General features: G+C 39.2%; 1 protein-coding gene across 1 annotated transcript in view; it reads right to left on the bottom strand.

Moving 5' to 3' along the window:
* Positions 1–2,598: 2,598 nt before the first annotated feature.
* Positions 2,599–20,207, bottom strand: part of LOC145351932 (calcium-transporting ATPase type 2C member 1) — a 90,044-nt gene continuing 72,435 nt past the window's right edge. Inside the window, exons 18-27 of the mRNA XM_080201731.1 lie at positions 18,668–18,838; positions 13,338–13,435; positions 11,740–11,790; positions 8,208–8,374; positions 6,534–6,602; positions 6,217–6,333; positions 4,865–5,012; positions 4,478–4,573; positions 3,901–4,042; positions 2,599–3,691 (exon numbers count right to left, since the gene is read on the bottom strand). Coding sequence (XP_080057857.1) covers positions 3,573–3,691; positions 3,901–4,042; positions 4,478–4,573; positions 4,865–5,012; positions 6,217–6,333; positions 6,534–6,602; positions 8,208–8,374; positions 11,740–11,790; positions 13,338–13,435; positions 18,668–18,838 — 1,178 coding nt within the window. The 3' untranslated portion in view covers positions 2,599–3,572. The remainder of the gene's footprint in view (positions 3,692–3,900; positions 4,043–4,477; positions 4,574–4,864; positions 5,013–6,216; positions 6,334–6,533; positions 6,603–8,207; positions 8,375–11,739; positions 11,791–13,337; positions 13,436–18,667; positions 18,839–20,207) is intronic.

Genomic DNA, 20,207 nt, shown 5'->3' with positions numbered 1-20,207 from the left:
TTCAGTGAGGACATCGTTTTTAAAATCTAACAAACAGAAATTGACAATTTTAAGGGGGCTGGAATACAGAGATTGAAGTTTTGTGGTCTAAAATTCTAGTTAGACCCTATTTGGAATATTGTATCTAGTTCCAGGGAAAACACCTCAAATAATATTAACTTTGGTAGGGTCATACTGCAGAGATTCACCAAAATGATATTAGCGCTGAAAGGTTTCAATAAGGACTGGAAGTAGACTAAACTTGTACACCCTTGGGTATAGCTGGGGGGGGGGGGGGGGGGTCATCTAATTTAAATCATAGAATCACTACAGTCCAGAATGCAGCCATTTGGCCCATTGAGTCTGCACTGACTACAATCCCCCCCAGGCCTTATTCCCATAATCTGACATATTTACTCTGCTAATCTCCCTGACACTAGCATCAATTTATCACAGCCAATCAACCTAACCTACACATCTTTGGACTGTGGGAGGAAACCAGAGCATCTGGAGGAAACCCATAAGGAGAATGTGCAAACTCTGCACAGTGACCCAAGCCCGGAATCAAACCCAGGTCTCTGACGCTGTGTCAGCAGTGCCACCATGGCTAAAGGATTCAGAGGGTACACACTCCCCTCTGACAAGGTGCCTCAATATCTGGTGATTTCTTGGACATTTACTTGCAGTATATTGAAACAACACTGTAATGGTGAACTATTACAAATTGCCATCCTTTGGCATTTTTTTCCGAGAGCTATTTCTGATTACAAAGATGACCCCCAAAGGCATTGAAGCTATAGAATTGTATTGTCCCATTTAGAATTACAGTTATAGCAATTAAATATGATTTGTTTTTATTTACTCTTGCATGTACACCCATGTTCATTATTAAAATCACTAGAAGATATATCCTCCAACCACTACTCACATCTTGAAGCTTTATTAAAATTTACCACCTGTACCACCACCTGTAAATTGCCCCCTCCAAGTTAAACACCATCCTGACATGGAACTATATTGTCTCATTCCTTCATTGTCATTGGATCAAAACCATGGAACACCCTCCCTAACAGCACTAAGGATGCACCTACAGCACCATGGTCTGCAGTTGTTCAAAGGTGGCTCATTAGCAGCTACTCAAGGGCAATTAGGGATGGACAATAAAAGCTGGCTTTGTAACCGATGCCCACATCCCAAAAACAACAGTACAAGAATCAAAAACTTTGGAACAATGCTAAGAAATCCACTTTTTTGTTATCTTCCCAAAAGACTGAACTGAGAATTCTAGACAGATAAAGTACAATAGCAGGCTAAAAAGTCTACAGTGTCCATGTCAACACTTAGAAAGTGCCAGTTAATTAATCCTAATGCCCCTGCTCTTCCCCTAAACTACATATTCCTTTCTAAAATTTACTATTGAAGCAGTTTATACCACGCTTTCCAGTGTTCCAAATAAGAACTCCTGCCAAATAATTTCTTGATCACTTACCCTTCCATTCTTTTACCAAGTATCTTCAATGTGCCCTCTGCTTACCAACCCTCCTGTCACTGGAAAGTTTTGATTCATGTAACACATAAAAACTTTTCATGATTTAAATATCTCCATTATATGTCCCTTAACTTCCTCTTTTCCAAGATGAATAACCTCAGCTTCTCTAGTCTAGTCAATCACCGTGTTTCTTCTTCCTTGATCAGCGATTTGGCCCTCCATCATAGAATCTTTACAGTGCAGAAGGAGGCTATTCAGCCCATTGATTCTGCACCAACTCTCCGAAAGAGCATCTTATCCTGCCCTATCCCCATAACCTCATGCATTTACTCCACGAATCTCATTAAGCTGCACATCTTGAGACACTAAGGGACAATTTAGCATGGCCAATCCACCTAACCTGCATATCTTTGGATTGTGGGAGGAATGATGTAGATATGCCGACATTGGACTGGGGTAAACAGTAAAAAGTCTGACAACACCAGGTTTCAGTCCAACCGATTTATTTGATAGTAAATTTACTATCAAATAAATCGGTTGGACTGAAACCTGGTGTTGTCAGACTTTTGTGGGAGGAAACCAGAGTACTGGAGGAAATCCACATAGACATGGGGAGAACATGCAAACTCCACAGTCACCCAAGGCTGGAATCGAGGTCAAGTCCCTGCCACCGTGAGGCATTAGTGCGAACCACTATGCCACTCTCCAAACCTGCTCTACTCAATGAGCAAACAAAGCTATCAATTATGTATGTGGGTAACGTGCTCAGCCTATAATTAGTCGGAAAAGATAGTTGGATATGGTAACAATATTTATATGGTGTAGGGGATAAAAGCGCATTGAGGTAGCTTGTGTGGTCTCTGGGGGCAGGATGGTACTTGTTCTTTTACTGTGCTACAATTGATAGCATTCATGAAAGTCAATTTAGCACAATGATCACAATATCATGCTGTCTATTGCAGCATTATTTAACAGCCAAATTAATTAACAGCACTCAGATTGAATCATGGCAGCGTCTCTCCAATGTTAGCCATGGTTTAGCATTGGAATTGAAACCAGGTTTCCACAGCTGAAAGATTGCAAAGTGGGATAAATGTCCTATCCCAAGAAAGGAGACAAGTCTTACAAAGATCATTTAATTACAAATTGTATTTTTCAAATACACTGTACAGTTCCATCACAGGTGTAGCCTGACAAATGGTGTCAATCGCTCAATACAAAAAAAAAATCACCTACATTTCTGGTCTTCATTACATTTGCCGAGTCTTAGAAATAGCGATGATGTTTATATTGTCACTCTTTACACAATAGATGCATTCAATTACTAATGAGAATAAACATGTATTTAAAAAAAAACAAAAATACACACTCCGTATTTAGTGCAGTACAGGCTGTTATATCTGATCAATTCAATGCTCTGGCAAACACAGACTTCATTTGACACAAAACTGTACACATTTGCACTTTTTCTGTTAAAACACATATATACACTTGTGATACAGCCTCTAGATTGCAAACCATGGTTTCTATAGTGGTCAAGACCTTCAAAAGGTTTAAAAACAAGAACACAAAAGCACTTCAGCAATTTATTTTTTTAACATTATTTCATATTAAGAAAATAAAAGAGCTGCAGCCATCTTACTTTTGTGGTTAATATCTTGGAATAAATGGAATGCCCAATGCATAGGAACACCTAATTTATGCTATTGAAATTCACACCACCAGATATAAAATAACATACAATTTATTGATAAATAATAGTGTTCAAATTAGGAAAAGAAAAGGTTTTCATTCTATCCAGTGTAATGCAGACTCTACACCACATCCATTTGCAGAGTCTTTCCTTTACAGAAAGCAAAATATGTACACTGAAGCAGCGAATCACACTGTCTGCAGGGAGAAATTCCACATCTGGTTTGCATTGTGCTATCCCAACAGATGGAGATCAAGAGATAATTCATAGTCCTCATTTTCAACACATCTTTTAAGTCCTTTTAAATTACGAGTGCCATTATAGGTCAATTCAAAGTCCAGCCTTCAAACACGTCACCAGGTCACTATGTACCTAGTATCTTGTACGATAAATTACAAGATGCAATATGCATCATACATCTAGAAAGGATTTACTTTGCTTTGGGCTTTTCTCTTTCCGTCTCTCCAGCCGCTTGATGATCTCAGAGACGATGCAAACTGAGGAAGTGAGTCCCACCAGAAAAATAAGATCTTAAAAGAGAGAAGTATGAAAGAGAATTACTTAAACCTGCAAATTTCATATAGCATTGTAGTAAAAATTTAGTAAAATTAAATTGGAAATTGGCAAATCACAACCAAATCTGCTAAATACACAAATGGATGTATTATAATTGCGAGTACAATGAAAATATCAAGAAATCGGCTGCAAAGTCTGTTCAAAACCAAGTATAGTTTCTCACCTAGTATACTGAGGCTCTCTGTCTGGAAAACTTTCTGTAGCGGAGGGAAGTAAATAACCAGCAGCTGCCCCATGATGGAGCCAAGTACAGCATAACAAAACATTCGGTTACTGCACAGCCCAATTTCAAAGACGGATTTTGTCTGAAGGGAAGGGGAGAAGGGAAAAATTAGGAAAAGCATGTCCAGCCTTAACACAGTCACCTTTTAATTAATATATATATATTTAGCTCAATACTCAATATATATTGAACTTTTGTCTTTATTAATGCCCATCAATGTATCCTGAAGATATCTGAGAGTTTGGAAACACCGATGGGAAAAGTGTTTGGCACAGAAAACACAAGCTTCTCTTCAAGACAATTTTACCAATGGGAGACATTGGTGCTAACTTCATAATGCTGGTTTTTTGGCTACATTTCAGAGTTTAAATAAACATAGTTCATTAATGAATCATTGACACAATACGTAACTGTCCTCAAGCTTATTTGTATTGTGGAAGAAATACAATTCCATTTGGTGTCTCACAGCCTGCCTGAACGACAAATATATTTTGGTTAAAAGACTTGCATTTCCTACCTGTGATCTGGAACTCCATGCATTGAACATGTCAAAGAAAACAAAGCAGGTAAAGGTCATTGTTGTGTCGCGTGGCGTTATTACATTATCCTGTAACTGAGAAACACAGATAACAAACACATAACTCATTACCAGCACACTATTTTTAATGCTTATGTTAAATTACATCCTCAAAACAAAATAATTCACCACATAGATCAAACTAACTCTTTAATACATGTTTCATGCTTTTTTTAATATCTTTGTTAAAAACATAATTATTACCAATTTAGAGAAGCATCTAACCGGCTAGTAAGTTTAAAATATTTTACAGACAGGACAACTTTTCTCCCATGCTTTGACTAAGAAGATAGATTTCACTGCGGCTCTTGGCTAGCAGGTTCATACCTCCCTCCAGAAGACAAATAACGTCCCAGAAACAATAATGAGTGAAGAAACCAGAATCTTAACAATCAGACTGCGGGTCAGGATGCTGTCCTTTACATTTCTTGGAGGCTGTCTGATGACATCTTTATCCACGGGTTCTACCCCCAGGCTGGATGTAAAGCAAAGCAAAGATAATTCGGAATGTTACTGCAATAATATATTGGCCTCTTGTAAGATTGAAGAGCTTATAGAAAGAACATTGGCACAAGGTCTGCTTTATTAAAAACATATAAATTAGAACAGTTTTAATGTGCAGCAGGGAAACCAAATGCATGAAAGTCAATCAGATTTTCCCTTTTGATTGTTGTTTTCATATTGGAGGCAGTTTAATCTTAATTATCAGGTTAACCCTGAGAGTCTGTAAATTATATAATTTTCTATGTTTCCAATTTATGCTTTTCCCCTTTTGTTAATTAGCCTGGCAGCCATCAAATAATTTCACCAAACATATTCAACTAAATTACATTCCAATATTTAAAAGCTGGGAAGTAGAAACCTCACTATAAATCTGAAAATAAAATGTATTACGGCAAACCAAAAAAAAACATGAATTTACTTATAAACTTGGGGACATTCCTATTCCTATCCCCCCCCCACCCCCCCACCCCGATCCACTTGCTCCTGGCCTCCCCATGTCTTTTTTGCAGTTTAGTCTGTCTCACCATTGCAGTAAGTACATGGAATAGGCAGAAGAAAATATTTCATAAATAAATAAAATTAGAGAGACAACATAAAGCACAAGAAAACAAAGTGAAAAGAAAGAATAGATATAAAGGGCAGAAAAGAGAAATGACGGAGGTTACAGGATAGAAAAGAGGACAGGGAAGAAGAATGAAGAATTTGAGGGCAGTGAAAAGAGCTGTGATAATGTAAATAGCAGGCAAAAGAGAAATGAAGGAGCTCGAGGCAAAACAAAGACACATGGAACTGATGAGGAAAATGCCTGACCAGCTCTGACTAACAAAGTCTAAATGACATTTTTTTCTGCGCAATGAATGGGGAAAGAAAAAAAACTCTTCACAGGAAAGGACAGAAGTCCTGTTGTGGCAGATGAACAAAAAGGAGAGGAAGACCTTACTGAGGCTGGAGAGAAGGACATACACTGTGGATCATGCAGTAAAGGAAGGGCTGTGCTTGAGGAGAGACACTAGCACGATTGTGGAGAATCTGATGGGATCAGACAGATGATTAGTGGCCCATTTCATAAATCCCTCATCCTCCAACTAACCATGAACAAGATCTTGGGACAACCACTACATACAAGCAGGCAAGTAGACAGACATTTCATCCATAATCTAAACTTTTCCTTTTACCTCTGTGCTGGTGGTCCATCCATAATTATGTTAATCCACAAAATCTGCATGGCATTTAGTGGATTAGGAAAGTTCATCAATGTAGCTAGAGAAATCAATGTTAGAGCAGCTATACTCCTGGGGAAAAAAAAATCAAATAGCGCAGAATTGCTGTGTAAGTTTATGTTTTATCATAGAGCACAGAATTTTCAACATAACTTTAAGACCTTTTTTGCAATTAAATATTTAAAAATATAATATTTTTATATTTAAATACGTTAAAAGTAAGCTCGTCAGTGACAAATTTCCTTCAGGTTATGGACTTGGGTTAAACTTACGTGCTAAGTTGGAACCTCACAAAATTTTTGATATTATTGTAAATCCCTTTACCCTCCTCAATTGCAGACCTGGAATAGAAAGTTTGACATTAATTAACATGACTAACAACACACTGGACAGCTTGTATTGACATATGTTAAGATACGTTAGTCAATCAAACGTATTTTGTTCTACAAAGAACTAATACAGAGAATCCAGCTAATTACTATTCTATAATTGAGCACAACATCATTCTGAGCTGTGCAATATTGACGAGTGGAATAACATAAAAGGAAGCAGCCATTTATCTCCTCACATCACCATTCAATAAGACCAGTGCCGATTCATCACTAACTCCAGTAACCATCTTTGCTCTTGTTCCTTAATACCTTTGGTTAACAAACATCCTTCAATCTCAGATGTATGATTAACAATAGACCCAGCATCAATCATCAATTGTGGGACAGAGTTCTGAACTTTTACCACCCTGTGTGTAGAATTGTTTCCCGATTTCACTCCTGAGAGTTTTGGTTCTAATTTTTAAACATGCATTGGCATAGAGAGACTCAACACGTAAAAACTTGAAGTTCTCAACTATTTCTACTTCGTCCCCGTTGTTGTAGACAGGGGCATATCCTCCCCTATGTTTCTTGAAGTCTATGGCTATCTCCTTTGTTTTGCTGACATTAAACAACGCCCCATTTATGGTTTAAAAAAGCCAAAAAACGTGCCGCAAATTTTGAACTTTTTTAAGAAGTAAACTGGCAGGTGAAAGGCATGGCTCAGAAATAAAAGTCTGCAATTCTGTTCTGAAGTGTTCATTTCAGCAGACTTATCTTCTATTCTTACAATAAGGCACATTATAATTTATGATAAGGCATTCTAACTGTGTCTCAATTTCATGCAAGTGGTATATGCCTAATGTACAAGCACACTCTCTAAAAATATAAAAAAAGACATTGAAAAAGATGTGTTAGGGAGGGAGCTGTGAACTCAGGCCGATAAAAGCACACACCCACGTGTGCAGATGTCTATAAACGCTACTTCAGCTATTGTGATATTATAGAACCCAGTAAATTATAAATTCTAACAAGGACCCTTTGTACTTTTTGGATATAATTGTTGGTGATTCTGATCCAAATGGTGATATTGCAGAGGACTGGGGGTAGAGTACTGGATTGGATTGAGGATTGGCTAACTGACAAAAAGCAGAAGGTTGGGATAAATGGGTCCTTCTCTGATGAATCATTAAATATTTTCAAGAAGGAGACAGATATACTTTTGATTAAAAAAAAGGTTAAAGAGATATGGGAAAAAGGTGGGGAGGTGCATTTGAGACCAGAAAGAGATCAGCCATGAATGGTGGAGCAGGCTTGAAAAGTTGAAGTGCCTATTTCTACTCCATATATTTCTATACTTCATGGTGATAAGGTACATAAGAAAAAGCTTCATTTTAACCAAACTGGAACTCAAAATATCTAGAAATACATAGGAATGGTTTGTAGTTTTGATGAAAGGTCATCAGCCTGAAGTATTGACTCTGTTTCTCTCCATAGATGCTGTTTGACCTGGGTTATTCCAGCAATTCTTGTTCTTATTTTAGGAAACATTTGCCTTTGGATCGCATTGGTTTAACTGTGGAACATTCAGCACTCTATTGCTTAATGATTGGCAGGAATGAAAGCACAACTTACATTATTGTCTTAAAGTCATCATCTACAAGAATCATGTCTGCTGCCTCTTTGCAGACATCAGTCCCTGTCTGTCCCATCGCCACTCCAATATCAGCGGCCTTCAATGCAACTGCATCATTTACTCCATCCCCAGTCATCGCTACCACAGCACCATTGTTCTGTAAAGACTGGAATAAGACAAATAGTAGATAAAGGCCAATGTTGTTTGGGTGTCATATCTGTTCTAAAAATATCTGGGAAATCCAAGAAATTTGGATTTTCTTTGGCTGGTAATGGCCTGGTCAAGCATTTTAAACTGTGGGAATACGTGCATAAAATAATTAAAGCAAGGACAGAGTGACTGTGTGAATCTAACTAGTACTTTTGACATATTATTGAGCCTAGCAACACGACAAACAGTTGATTACTCAAGGCAATTTAGTAAGAATGGGTACAAAAGATGAATAGATCTGAATTGGTTAGTAAGACGTGTGACGTGTGAAGGGAAGATGTCTTAGGAAAGGTGGATAAAGCAGAGTCACGTTAATTTTAAATACTAAAAGCTAACATAAAGAGATGGAGGTAACTAAGTCTGGGATGGTGCAGTTCAGAAGAAATTAGGTAAGTCAAGGGAAATCAAAAGGAATAAATGTATGTAAGGATGCTCTGGATGCTATGTAGTAACTGCTTTTAGATCTCAAACAACTGCAGAAATAGCTGCTGCATTCCAGCAAGCAGTGTGTGAAGGAAGCCTGATTTGAAAAAGCAAACTGACTTGACTTTGATTTATTATCACATGTATTAGTATACAGTGAAAAGTATTGTTTCTGTGTGCTATACAAAGCATACCTTTCATAAAGAAGGAAAGGAGAGTGTGCAGAATATAGTGTTACATTCATAACTACGGTGTAGAGAAAGCTCAACTTAATGCAAGGTAGGTCCATTAAAAGTCTGATGGCAAAAGGGACAAAGCTGATAATGAGTTGGTTGGTACGTGACCTCAGACTTTCGTTATCTTTTTCCCAAAGGAAGGAGGTGGAAGAGATCATGTCTGGGGTGCCTGTGGTCCTTAATTATGCTGGCTGCTTTTCCGAGGCAGTGGGAAGTATAGACAGAGTCAGTGGATGGGACTTTAATTTGAGTGATGGACTGGGCTTCGTTCACAACCCTTTGTAATTTTTTGCAGTCTTGGACAGAGCTGGAGCCATACCAAACTGTGATACAACCAGAAAGAATGCTTCCTATGGTGCATCTGTAAATGCTGGTGAGTCATAGCTGACATGCCAAATTTCCTGAGAAAGTAGAGGTGTTGGTGGGCTTTCCTAACAATAACGTTGGCATGGAGGGACTAGGACTGGTTGTTAATGATCTGGAAACTAAAAACTTGAAGTTCTCGACTATTTCTACTTCATCACCATTAATGTAGACAGGGATATGCCCTCCATTACACTTCCTGAAGTCGAAAACTATCTCCTTTGTTTTGTTGACATTGAGGGAGAGATTTATTGTCATCACACTAGTTGACCAGATTCTCTATCTCTTTCCTGTATGCTGTCTCATCTTTGTTTGATCCAACCCACTATGGTGATGTTGTCAGCAAACTTGAAAATCAAGTTGGAATGGAATTTGGCCGCACGGACACAGGTTTATAAGTAGTATAGCAAGGGGCTGAGGACACAGCCTTATGGGGCACCAGTGTTGAGGATGATCGTGGAGGAGTTGCTGTTGCCCCTATCCTTACTGATTGCAGTCTGTGGGTTAGCAAGTTCAGGATCCAGTCACAGAAGGAAGAGCCGAGACCCAGGCCACGGAGTTAATATCGTAGGAATAATGGTGTCGAAGGTTCAGCTGTATTAAGTAGGAGTTTGACATAGGTGTCTTTGTTATCCAGGAATTCCAGAGATGAGTGCAGGGCCAGGGAAATGGCATCTGCTGCGGACCTACTGTGGTGGTCAGCAAACTATATTGGATCCAGACAATCTGGGCAAACCGTTGGTTTACCTTAGAATCAACCTAACACATGAGAACAGTGTGGCACATCTTGCTGGATTCTTTCATAGGTCTTAAAAACTATAAGGTGTTCTGGAACAGACTGGGGAAAGTTAACTCCGAAGGTAGTTAATTTAAGATTGTTAGAAAACTATTTCTAACTTGTTCATTGCTCAGGTGATAATCCTATATTTGTGTCCCTTTCGATTCACCACTCCTCAAATACAATTAAAAACTTCTCATAATTTTGAAAAATCTCCATTAGATTGATCTCTTACACGTCAGGATTCCATTAAAAATTGCCCTAATTTATCATTTCTTCGTTCATAACTATAATTATTTTCAGTGAATTTTTCTATATCTATGATAGTTCCAATATTCTTCCAGCAACAGATTAGCTTTGTCTACATTGATACGTAACAAAGGTTCTGAAAATTCCCGTAAATGTTTATTAAGAAATACAAAAAAACCTAAAATGGAAGTGATTAGCACTGCTGCCTCACAGTGCCACTGGGGTTCAATTCCCGGCTTGGGTCACGGTCTGTGTGGAGTCTGCATGTTCTCCTTACGTCTGCGTCAACATCATTTAAAAGGAAATTAGCTGCTTGGTGAAAATAAGGAATACAAAAGGATACAGGAAAAAGGGAAGACAGTAGATATTATCAAAAGAAGCTGCACAGACACAAATTTAATGGCCAAGTCTCCTCTTCTTCTGTAACTAAATTCCACCACCAATTCGGCCAAGATTTTGTGAAGTTGCTCTAAATTTGACATGTCTCAACGTATTATTCAATTTGGAATAAGGCTAGTCCCATTAGATGGTTTATTTTAAATTTGCTGTGCTACTTTAATTAAATATGAATTTTCATGGAAGTATTTGCACCTCTCATGATCATTTGGCAGTTCAATTTGAATTCAGCAGAAGATAAAATATGTGAAGTTTTCTATCTGGATAAATCAGGTCAGGAGGCAGTCAGAAGAAATTAGGAAAGAGATTTGAAAGAAAATATATCAGGTGACCTCAAACTGAAAGGCAAAGCATTGGCATTTAAAATAATGAATTCTACATTGATACTGCAAAGAACCAATTTGAGCTATTGACAATTACCCTCTAACTTCATATCATTTAAATGAAGGATGATTTCATTAATACAGATCTAAAAAGTGGAGTGCAAACTTGGGACTTTTTCCTCTGGAGCATAGAAGGCTGAGGGGTGATCTTATAGAAGTTTATAAAATAATGAGGGCATAGATCAGCTAGATAGGCAATATATTTTCCCAAAGATAGGGTAGTCTAAAACTAGAAGGTATTGGTGAGAGGGGAAAGATCAAAAAAGGTCCATAGGGTCAATTTTTTCACACAGAAGGTGGCGAATGTCTGGAACAAGCTGACAGCGGTAGTAGTAGAGGCGGGTAAAATTTTGTCTTTTAAAAAGCGTTTGGATAGTTACATGGGTAAGATGGGTACAAAAGGCCAAATACAAGGAATTGAGACTAGCTTAGGGGTTACAAAGGAAGAAAATAGCAGAAAATAACTCCAAAGCCATCTCTTTATTGTAGCTACCTTTATAATCTTGAGCTTGTGTCTTGGACTAGATCTGTAAAACACTGCAATCTGTGAAAACAGAGTTGAATTAAGTCATTTAAAAGAAAAATCTCTCATATAAAAACAGCATCAAGTCTAACATCACCACTTAAAGGTAGGGAAAAATGACAGTCACTTAAAATAGACAACCACTAGGAGAATTACTTCTTTCCATTATCTGTTCTGCAAACAAATATATATTTCCTAAAATAAACATTTCCCCATAGCAGGATATGGCATTAGAGATTAAGACTATTTACGTCACTGAAAGTCATCTTTCTAGCAACACACCCAGATGAATTTATTTGCTAAGATACTTTATTTTGGTCATGATCCAATTTTAAGTAGCCATGTTGATTTTTTTTTAAACCACCCCTCACATATAAAAAATGCACATCAGTACTTGTAGAACTGTGAATACACAAGTTATACATTTGATGTTCTTGGGAAGACCACATGCACTGACCATTCCCAGTTACCCTTAGAATATGATGATGGCTTCTTTTTGAATAACAATTATTTTACAAACAAAATCTTAGCTAGGCTGCTTCAGAGGGCATTGGAAATCAACCACATTGTGTAGGTGAGATCAGATAAGCATAATGGGTTTCTGCTCTTAAGAACATTAGTGAACAAGTTGGGTTTTTACAACAATCCTACAGCTTTCATGGTGCCAGTCCCTAAATTACTTGTCTGGTGAATTCAATTTTACTTTGTCATAGTGGAATTTTAATTCATTAATCCTTACCATAAATAATAACAATACATGGCCATACTCATTTTTACACATATAGTACTGCACCTCTTTGCACTTCGCAAAGTTGAGCTCTCTACTCAAAGGCGTGGACAGAGCAACTTACTGACTATTAACATAACTGTAAAGACCATGTGTCAAATCATTATGAACTGAAGGTTGTGTTGCACCAGTTCGCATTCTAATTTGATTGAGGAAGCCCAAGCAGCAACAAGTTACGGTCACTTGCCAAAAATCAAATGCCGCACATACAGGTGACTTCAAACATCAGTAATACTTTGCCTTGTTGCATCAATGTGGGCAAAACTGCATCACAAGAGGAAAAACTACAGTAGAATGGAATCTATGGCCCTCAGGTTCCATTATGTTCAGCAATTAAACAGAGTTTTGTTACTCTATTCCATCAGTTCCACGTACTAACATGGACTGTTAATGGGGTTTACTGCAACTTGTGCAAATATTAGTAAGTTTAATACTATGAGTTTACTTTTTTGGCTACGGAATAATTTAGTTGAGTTCTGTTAATCTAGACAAACAATTTGAGGCCAAATGTAATTGTTTCTCCAAATACTCTTAAACCCAACTATGTAAAGCCAAATGGAGCCAAGGGATAGATACCTCGTGAGTCTGTAAATGTTCAGAAGCTGAAATCATTGCCACACTGCTACACTATTCCCCTTTGGTGTAGATCCAGTTCTATTATACCTTACTATCACTTCCACAAACAAATGCATCAATTTTTCTTTACTGAGCCTCAAATTAATAACCATCCATGTCCTGGTAAAATAAGGTTTCATTTTTTTTTAAATCAGATATAGCATACCTTCTGGACTATTTGTGAAAGCTGTTGAATATCCAGTGAATCTATTTCTTCTCCTGAGAGTGTTTGGGATCCTTTGGAATACAGGCCCAAACGGGTGGCTGTATAGAAGTAAAACATTTTTTTAAAAGAGTGAGTATACATGAAGTATTCACTGTTATCCAGTTTCAGCACCGTACGAATTAAATATATATCCAATATCAAAGTATTCCAAATATCGTGTACTTCACCTTAAAACAAAATTTAAAAAATGAAACCAACATTTGTTTATTTCCACTTATTCTATGGTTAATTGTTAATATCTTGGTCAGTAAATTTACTGAATGATCCTCAACAGCAGTACAGGGAAATATTTCCGGGAGATTTTACATTGCTATTTGGACTAGCCACAGAAATGGGCTTAGTAAAATGGTTAGTCAGTTTTATTTCCATGTTCAACAACTTTCTCAAATAATTTTAAGTTTGCTTTTATTCCCTGAACTTTAAAGGACATACAAATATTCCTGGCTTACTAACTTAATTGATTGCCAGTACTACCTGCACACATCCTTGGCAAACTCAACTGGTTTCCTCAAATCCTCTCAGCTTCAACATGGAAAATAGATGCAGCGGTGGCCATTCAGCCCTTCAAGCTTGCATCACCATTCAATATGATCCTGGCTGATCATGCACTCTCAGTAAGCCACTCCCACTTTTTCTCCATACCCCTTGGTCCTTTTAGCTTCAAGGCCACATCCAGCTCCTTCTTGAACATATCTAACAAACTGGTTCACAACTCTGGGTGAAGAAGTTCTTCCTCATCTCAGTTCTGAATAGTTTACCCCTTATTCTTAGACTGTGACCCCTGGTTCTGGACTTCACCAACAGGAGCATTCTTACTGCATAGAGCCTGTCCAATCACATCAGGATTTTATATGTTTCCATGAGACCCCCTCTCATTCTTCTAAATTCCAGTGAGTACAAGCCCAGCGGATCCATTCTTTCTTTATATGTCAGTGCTGCTGTTCCGGGAATCAGTCTGGTGAAACTTTGCTGGATTCCCTCAACAGCAAGAATGTCCTTCCTCAGACTCAAGTGTCTGAATGTACCACAGTTGCTCCATATTTTTTATTTCACAAGAGACGATGCACCTGCCTTCTGGAATTATTTTCCAAAATCTCCTTATCTGGGTCACCTTGCTTTCTGCCTTCAAAAGTCTTGCAAACACTTCATTTTGATCTTGTCTCCCAATTTTTTCCCCACCTTTTTAAGTGCTAAGAGAGACTTTCTATAAAATGACAGTTGGTGGCTTATTTACAAGTGGTACTCAATAAATAGCACTACTTGCAATTCCCACCTTACTTTAATCAAAGCATCAACCCATCTCCTTCCCCCAGCCCAATGTTTACCTAATTCTTAGCCTGTATTAGGATGGATTTTTCGTGCATGATAACATATCAAGAGCAAATTTATGTTAGAACTCGTGTATTTCTGAAGTTAAACTAAAAGGGGTTTACATCAAAGGGCACTTCAGTCATTGTTTTACCTCATCCTGTTTCTCTGCCCCACTCCACCGCCACATTTAATTGCAAAACTGAGACCTTTGTGTCAAAGTAAATGTCAGAACTCTTGGTATAGAGTGTGATAAACTACTGCAAAATAATCTCCATGTTCTGAGAAAAGAATGCCGATCATAAGGATGTAAGCATTCAGGAAACAGTGTGACAAAGGAATCTGTAATCTCTATGTTAAAATATCCAATTTCTACCACTGGGTGTCTCTGTTTGGAACTGAGTATACCATCTGCTCCCAAATATCACAGTGAAAAGTCTGACAACACCAGGTTTTAGTCCAACCTATTTATTTGATAATATACTCACAAGCTTTCGGGTTAGTCCCTTTGTCAGGTGAATGGAGAGTTCTGGCCTCAGACAGAGCATATAAAGCACAGACAGTTTAGAGATTACTGATTAGAATGCGAATCCTTACACCTAACCTGCTGTTCAAGACCTGAAGTGGCTGATAATGTGAGTGGAAGGAGCACTGATCACAATTTAAAGAGATGTGTATTGTCTCCAGACAGTACAGTAAGTGAGGTTTTGCAAACCCAGGCAAGTCACGGGGGTTACAGATAGTGCGACATGAACCCAAGATCCCTGTTGATCCTTCCACTCACATTATCAGCCACTTCAGGTCTTCAACAGCAGGTTAGGTGTAAGGATTCGCATTCTAATCAGTAATCTCTAAACTGTCTGTGCTTTATATGCTCTGTCTGAGGCCAGAACTCTCCATTCACCTGACGAAGGGACTAACCCAAAAGCTTGTGAGTATATTATCAAATAAATAGGTTGGACTAAAACCTGGTGTTGTCAGACTTTTCACTGTGTTTACGCCAGTCCAACGCCGGCATACCCACATCATGGCCCAAATATCACAGCAGGCAAGGAGTGGGTGCTGGAGAAACGGGGGAACAGGATAAATAAAAGGGAAATTGAAAAGCTAAATAAAGCAAATAGGAGAAGAAAGAAAGTAAACAGAAATGTCACAAAAACTTAAAATGAGAGTAATGACTGTGCAGAATACAGCAACTTGCTTTAACGTAGTAAAATTGTGATGGAAAAGATGCTATCGTGCTTCACACGGTACCCAAGTAAAATGAAGACTTTTCAATTTATCAAAGGGAGAGGGGTTAACTGAATCCTATAGTATTAGCCACTACAATCTCCTGGAGTTTGACAGACCTCCTTTAGGGGTAGGAGAGAAGTATTCCAGAATGTTTTTCCTAATTTGGTGCAAGGTTCTATCTCTCTCCCAGGAGATTGCATGACTACAGATAGCAAGTTGATGCCCTTTATACATGCTCAAAGGGCAAATGTTTCTCATTACATGGGCAGATAACACTGTTTTAAAACAGCTAACATATTATTATTCATCACTAACATTTCTGCCTGTTCTGTATTTGTTCCTGTATTCCCCAAAAGTCTCAAGTCAGTTTAATTAGTGACCAAGCAGTGATTAGTGACTACTAAGCAAATTCGAGGTTTGATCCGCAGTCTGTAGAAGATTTATTGATCTGAGACAGAATAGTACTACAGGCACAAAATCAGCCTAATTCCCTCCTGGTTACAGAGGAGGAAATTGGCCAAACGGGACTGGTTGCTTTCTTCCTGGAGCTCAGGGGTACTGAGGCCAATTTTAGCACATGCAGCAGTTTCTGCGATTAATTAATGCAGCACAAATAAAGGAGGAAGCCAGCTCGATTCTGACCTGCATTGTTTAGAGATACACTGGGCCCAATTTTACCATTTGCATTCTAAGTGCTGGGCATAATGCAGATCCGACTTGGAAATCTGCTTTCAGGCGCCCCCATACGCACTCAGCCTGAAAAAAAAGCGGGTCTGAATCGTGCTGCGGGTGGGGCTTAGCATGGCCAAAACGACCAGAGCTCTGAACTGCATGCGCAGTTAGAAAAATATTTGAAAAAGCGTGCCCGTGTCAGATCATTCATGGGCTGCAGGAAACAGAAAAAGCAGCCCGGGAACAAAAAGCGGGTGCGATGGCCACCACATACATGACTGTTCTGCTTATCCAACACCGCACCCACCCCCCCAACACTATCCACACACATCACTGTCCCTCTTATCAACCCTCCCTGTTACCCAGACCGATCGCAAACCCCTGACTCTTCTCCCCCATCGACTGCCTACAGAGTGGCAGTGGATCCCTCTGCCCCTCCACCAGAGATCCATCTGCTCCCCCCCACCCAGCAGAGATCCATCTGCTCCCCCCCACCCAGCAGAGATTCATCGGCTTCCCCCCACTCGCCCCATCAGAGATACATCTTAACCACCCCCCTCCTCCCCGCCCTCTCAGAGAACAATTTGGCCTCACTTCCCCTCCCCCTCTCCAGAGAATGGTCTGGCCTCACTCAGCAACCCCCACCGCCAAGAGAATGGTCTGGCCTCACTCACCCCCTAAAGGAACATCTGATCCCCTCCACCACTAGACAACGATCGGCCCTGCCCCTCCCCACCAGAGACACATCTGACCCGCTTCCTCCTCCTCCCCCCACTACAACCAGAAAACGATCTGGCCTCACTGCCACCCCCCCTCAACAGCCCCAGCCAAGGAATGATCTGTTCTGTTCCCCCTCCCCCTCCCCCGCATATCTCATCAGCAGCTGGAGCACCCGATTCAGACTTCTATTCAACAGGTCCATGTTGGCACGATTCTGGATCGGCGAACGCAGCGGTAGAGGGGGAAATGCTGATAAAGTTGGGTGGGAAGTTCATTAATTCAATATAAGTGCATGCAAATGCTTTTAAATTGTCATTGCACCTGTTTTGGACATGAAGCTGATCGCTGCCATTCCCAGGTTTCGGTAAAGTGGCAATCTGCGTGTACGCGCGCGCAGATCGCGTTAATGGCCTCACACCCAACTTTACCACATTTTTGCGCCCATTTTAGGCTCATTGTGCAGCAAGTCCATAGAACAATAGCTCTGTCCACAATGCTTCATGCATGCAAGACTTGGGACTGGGTACCTGCATCATGTCAAGAATCTCAACCACTTCACTTGAACTACCTTTGGAAGCTTCTGGAGATTAGATGGCAGGAATAAAAATAGCAGACACTGAGGCACTCAGCCAAGTTGTATGCTAAGCATTCACACGACATTGAGACCGTCACAACCCAGCTGGGCTGGTCATATGCTCTCATGATGGTTAAAGGAAATTCTACAAGGACAATCTGAAGGCTTCACTTTGATCCCTGGGAGAAGCTTATCCAGGAACATTGCACTTGGCCCAATCAAATAAAAAATGTTACAGCCTCCTTGGAGAGCATATGCATATCAGAGGCAAAGAGAAAACGCAAGAATAATTGTCCAAAACTCAATCGCCTGTTGTATCCTGTCCTTTTGTTGCAGAACATTCTGGGTGCAAATGGGCCTTAGCATCTATCAGTGACCCACCAGTATCCTACTACATACCCTAGATGAAGAACATGGTCAGCTTCACTTTGAAGGACAAACAATATTTTAGTGTCTTTACCCGTCAGGGAAGCTTCAACCTACTGTTAAAAAAAATGTACATCTATGAGGAAGAACACAACAGAATAATATGCAATCCCATTTCCGCGCTGTTTCCTAATGAAATTAACTTGGATTGCCAATTTGCAGTAACATAATATGTCACCTGCAGGAAAATTCTGATCGGGATGGGATATAACAAACGTGGATGAAATTAATAGGGACTTATTAAAACAGGAAACATATTCATTGTGTTCCGGTGCATCTTTCAGAACACTCCCTTCCAGCTGTAATTTTTGGTACCAACATTGAACCAGTGGATTACCGATAGCAACTGCTGTCTCCTGTGAATCTCCAGTGACCATTTTGATTACAACTCCTGTGTTGATCAGTGTGGCGACTGCTTCTTTTACACCTGACTTTGGTGGATCGATCATTCCCACTAGCCCCAGGAATGAGAGTTGTCCAAGTTCGGGTCCGGATGCCAAGGCAAGAACTGGATGGAGAGAACGTCAGACACAAATTGCCAGCTGCCACATTCGATATAGATTGTCATGACAAATTTATGCATCATTCCAGAATAACAATGACTCTCTCAAATATAAACATGCTTGTACTGGTCGTATGTAGATTAGAACTAGTCTTATAACACTGTCCCCACTTGCCACGGTAACAGCATGAGTACTTTTGCCACAGAAGTAATTTGGTGCACATCCCTGCAAAGGCATAGCATTACTATAGACACACAATTATTGCTTAAAGAATTCTGAAAATGAAGGACTTTGGTATATGTATGTTTCTTATTCTACATATTTATACATCAACATTATCTGAAACTGTTCTAAAAATGCTTAAATAAATGACCTAATCATATCAGGTGGAAGTACATGTAATTATTAAAAACATTAACAGATTATTTGTAACAATTTACATTTTTAATAGATCAACTTCTTCACTTGCTGATTTATTTCCTCTTTTCTCTCTCTAAAATGTTTATAGTTCCACAGTGATCTGACCATCTTTTGGCATGTTGTCTGACAGAGCATATCAGCAACCTGCCCAATTTCAGATATAACACCTGATATCCGCATACACGCTTCCAGCAGAAATCACTAGATAGAAATCAGAATTAAGAAATCAGACTGATTTTGCCCTCTTTAACCCCAGTGACATGAGCAACTTGAGTGTCATTTTAGCTGGCATGGCTGAGATCAGCTTATTCTGCATAGACCAAGGATCAGCTGTGAACCATCTTCAACTCAATTATTTTAATTTAGTTGTTAGAAATATGTCATAAAAATGATTGGTGTCCAGATTTTTTTTAAAAATCTAGCATCTCTGCAGTGTCTTTACGGCAGGATAATTGCCACAGGCATTTCAAAGAAGCTCAATAGATTAAATCAAAAGTGATGACATTAGGAATGGTGACCAAAACATGGTTAAGAGACTAGCGTAAAGAAGGAAAGATTAGTGAAGAGACAGAGGCTTTATGTTCAGGGAGGGCATTCTAAAGAATGGAGCCTAAATGGCTGAGGATATTGCCATCAATTGTGGGGCAAACAGAGGAAGTGTACACAAGGGGTTACAGTTGGTTGTAGGGCTGAATGAGGTTATAAAGATAGGAAATGGAAAGGCCATGAAGGAATTTAAACACAAGGATACAATTTTAAACTGGGCTGATCAGTAGCCAAACAAAAGCAATGTGAGTAGGATAGCTACAGATAAAACACAGGCAGCAGTTTTGAATGGGCTTAAAAATTGATGGGATGAGAGACTGCCAAGGATAACATTTGAATAGATGAGTCTGGAGATGAACGTTGTGAATGAGGGTTTCAGCAGCAGATTGTCAGAGGATATGATGGAGA

The sequence above is a fragment of the Carcharhinus amblyrhynchos genome, chromosome 2 (genome assembly GCF_965287045.1).
Source record: "Carcharhinus amblyrhynchos chromosome 2, sCarAmb.v2.hapA, whole genome shotgun sequence".
Lineage (NCBI taxonomy): Eukaryota > Metazoa > Chordata > Chondrichthyes > Carcharhiniformes > Carcharhinidae > Carcharhinus > Carcharhinus amblyrhynchos.
The sequence above is the reverse complement of the archived record's forward strand: the minus strand, read 5'-3'. Positions and strand labels throughout refer to the sequence as shown.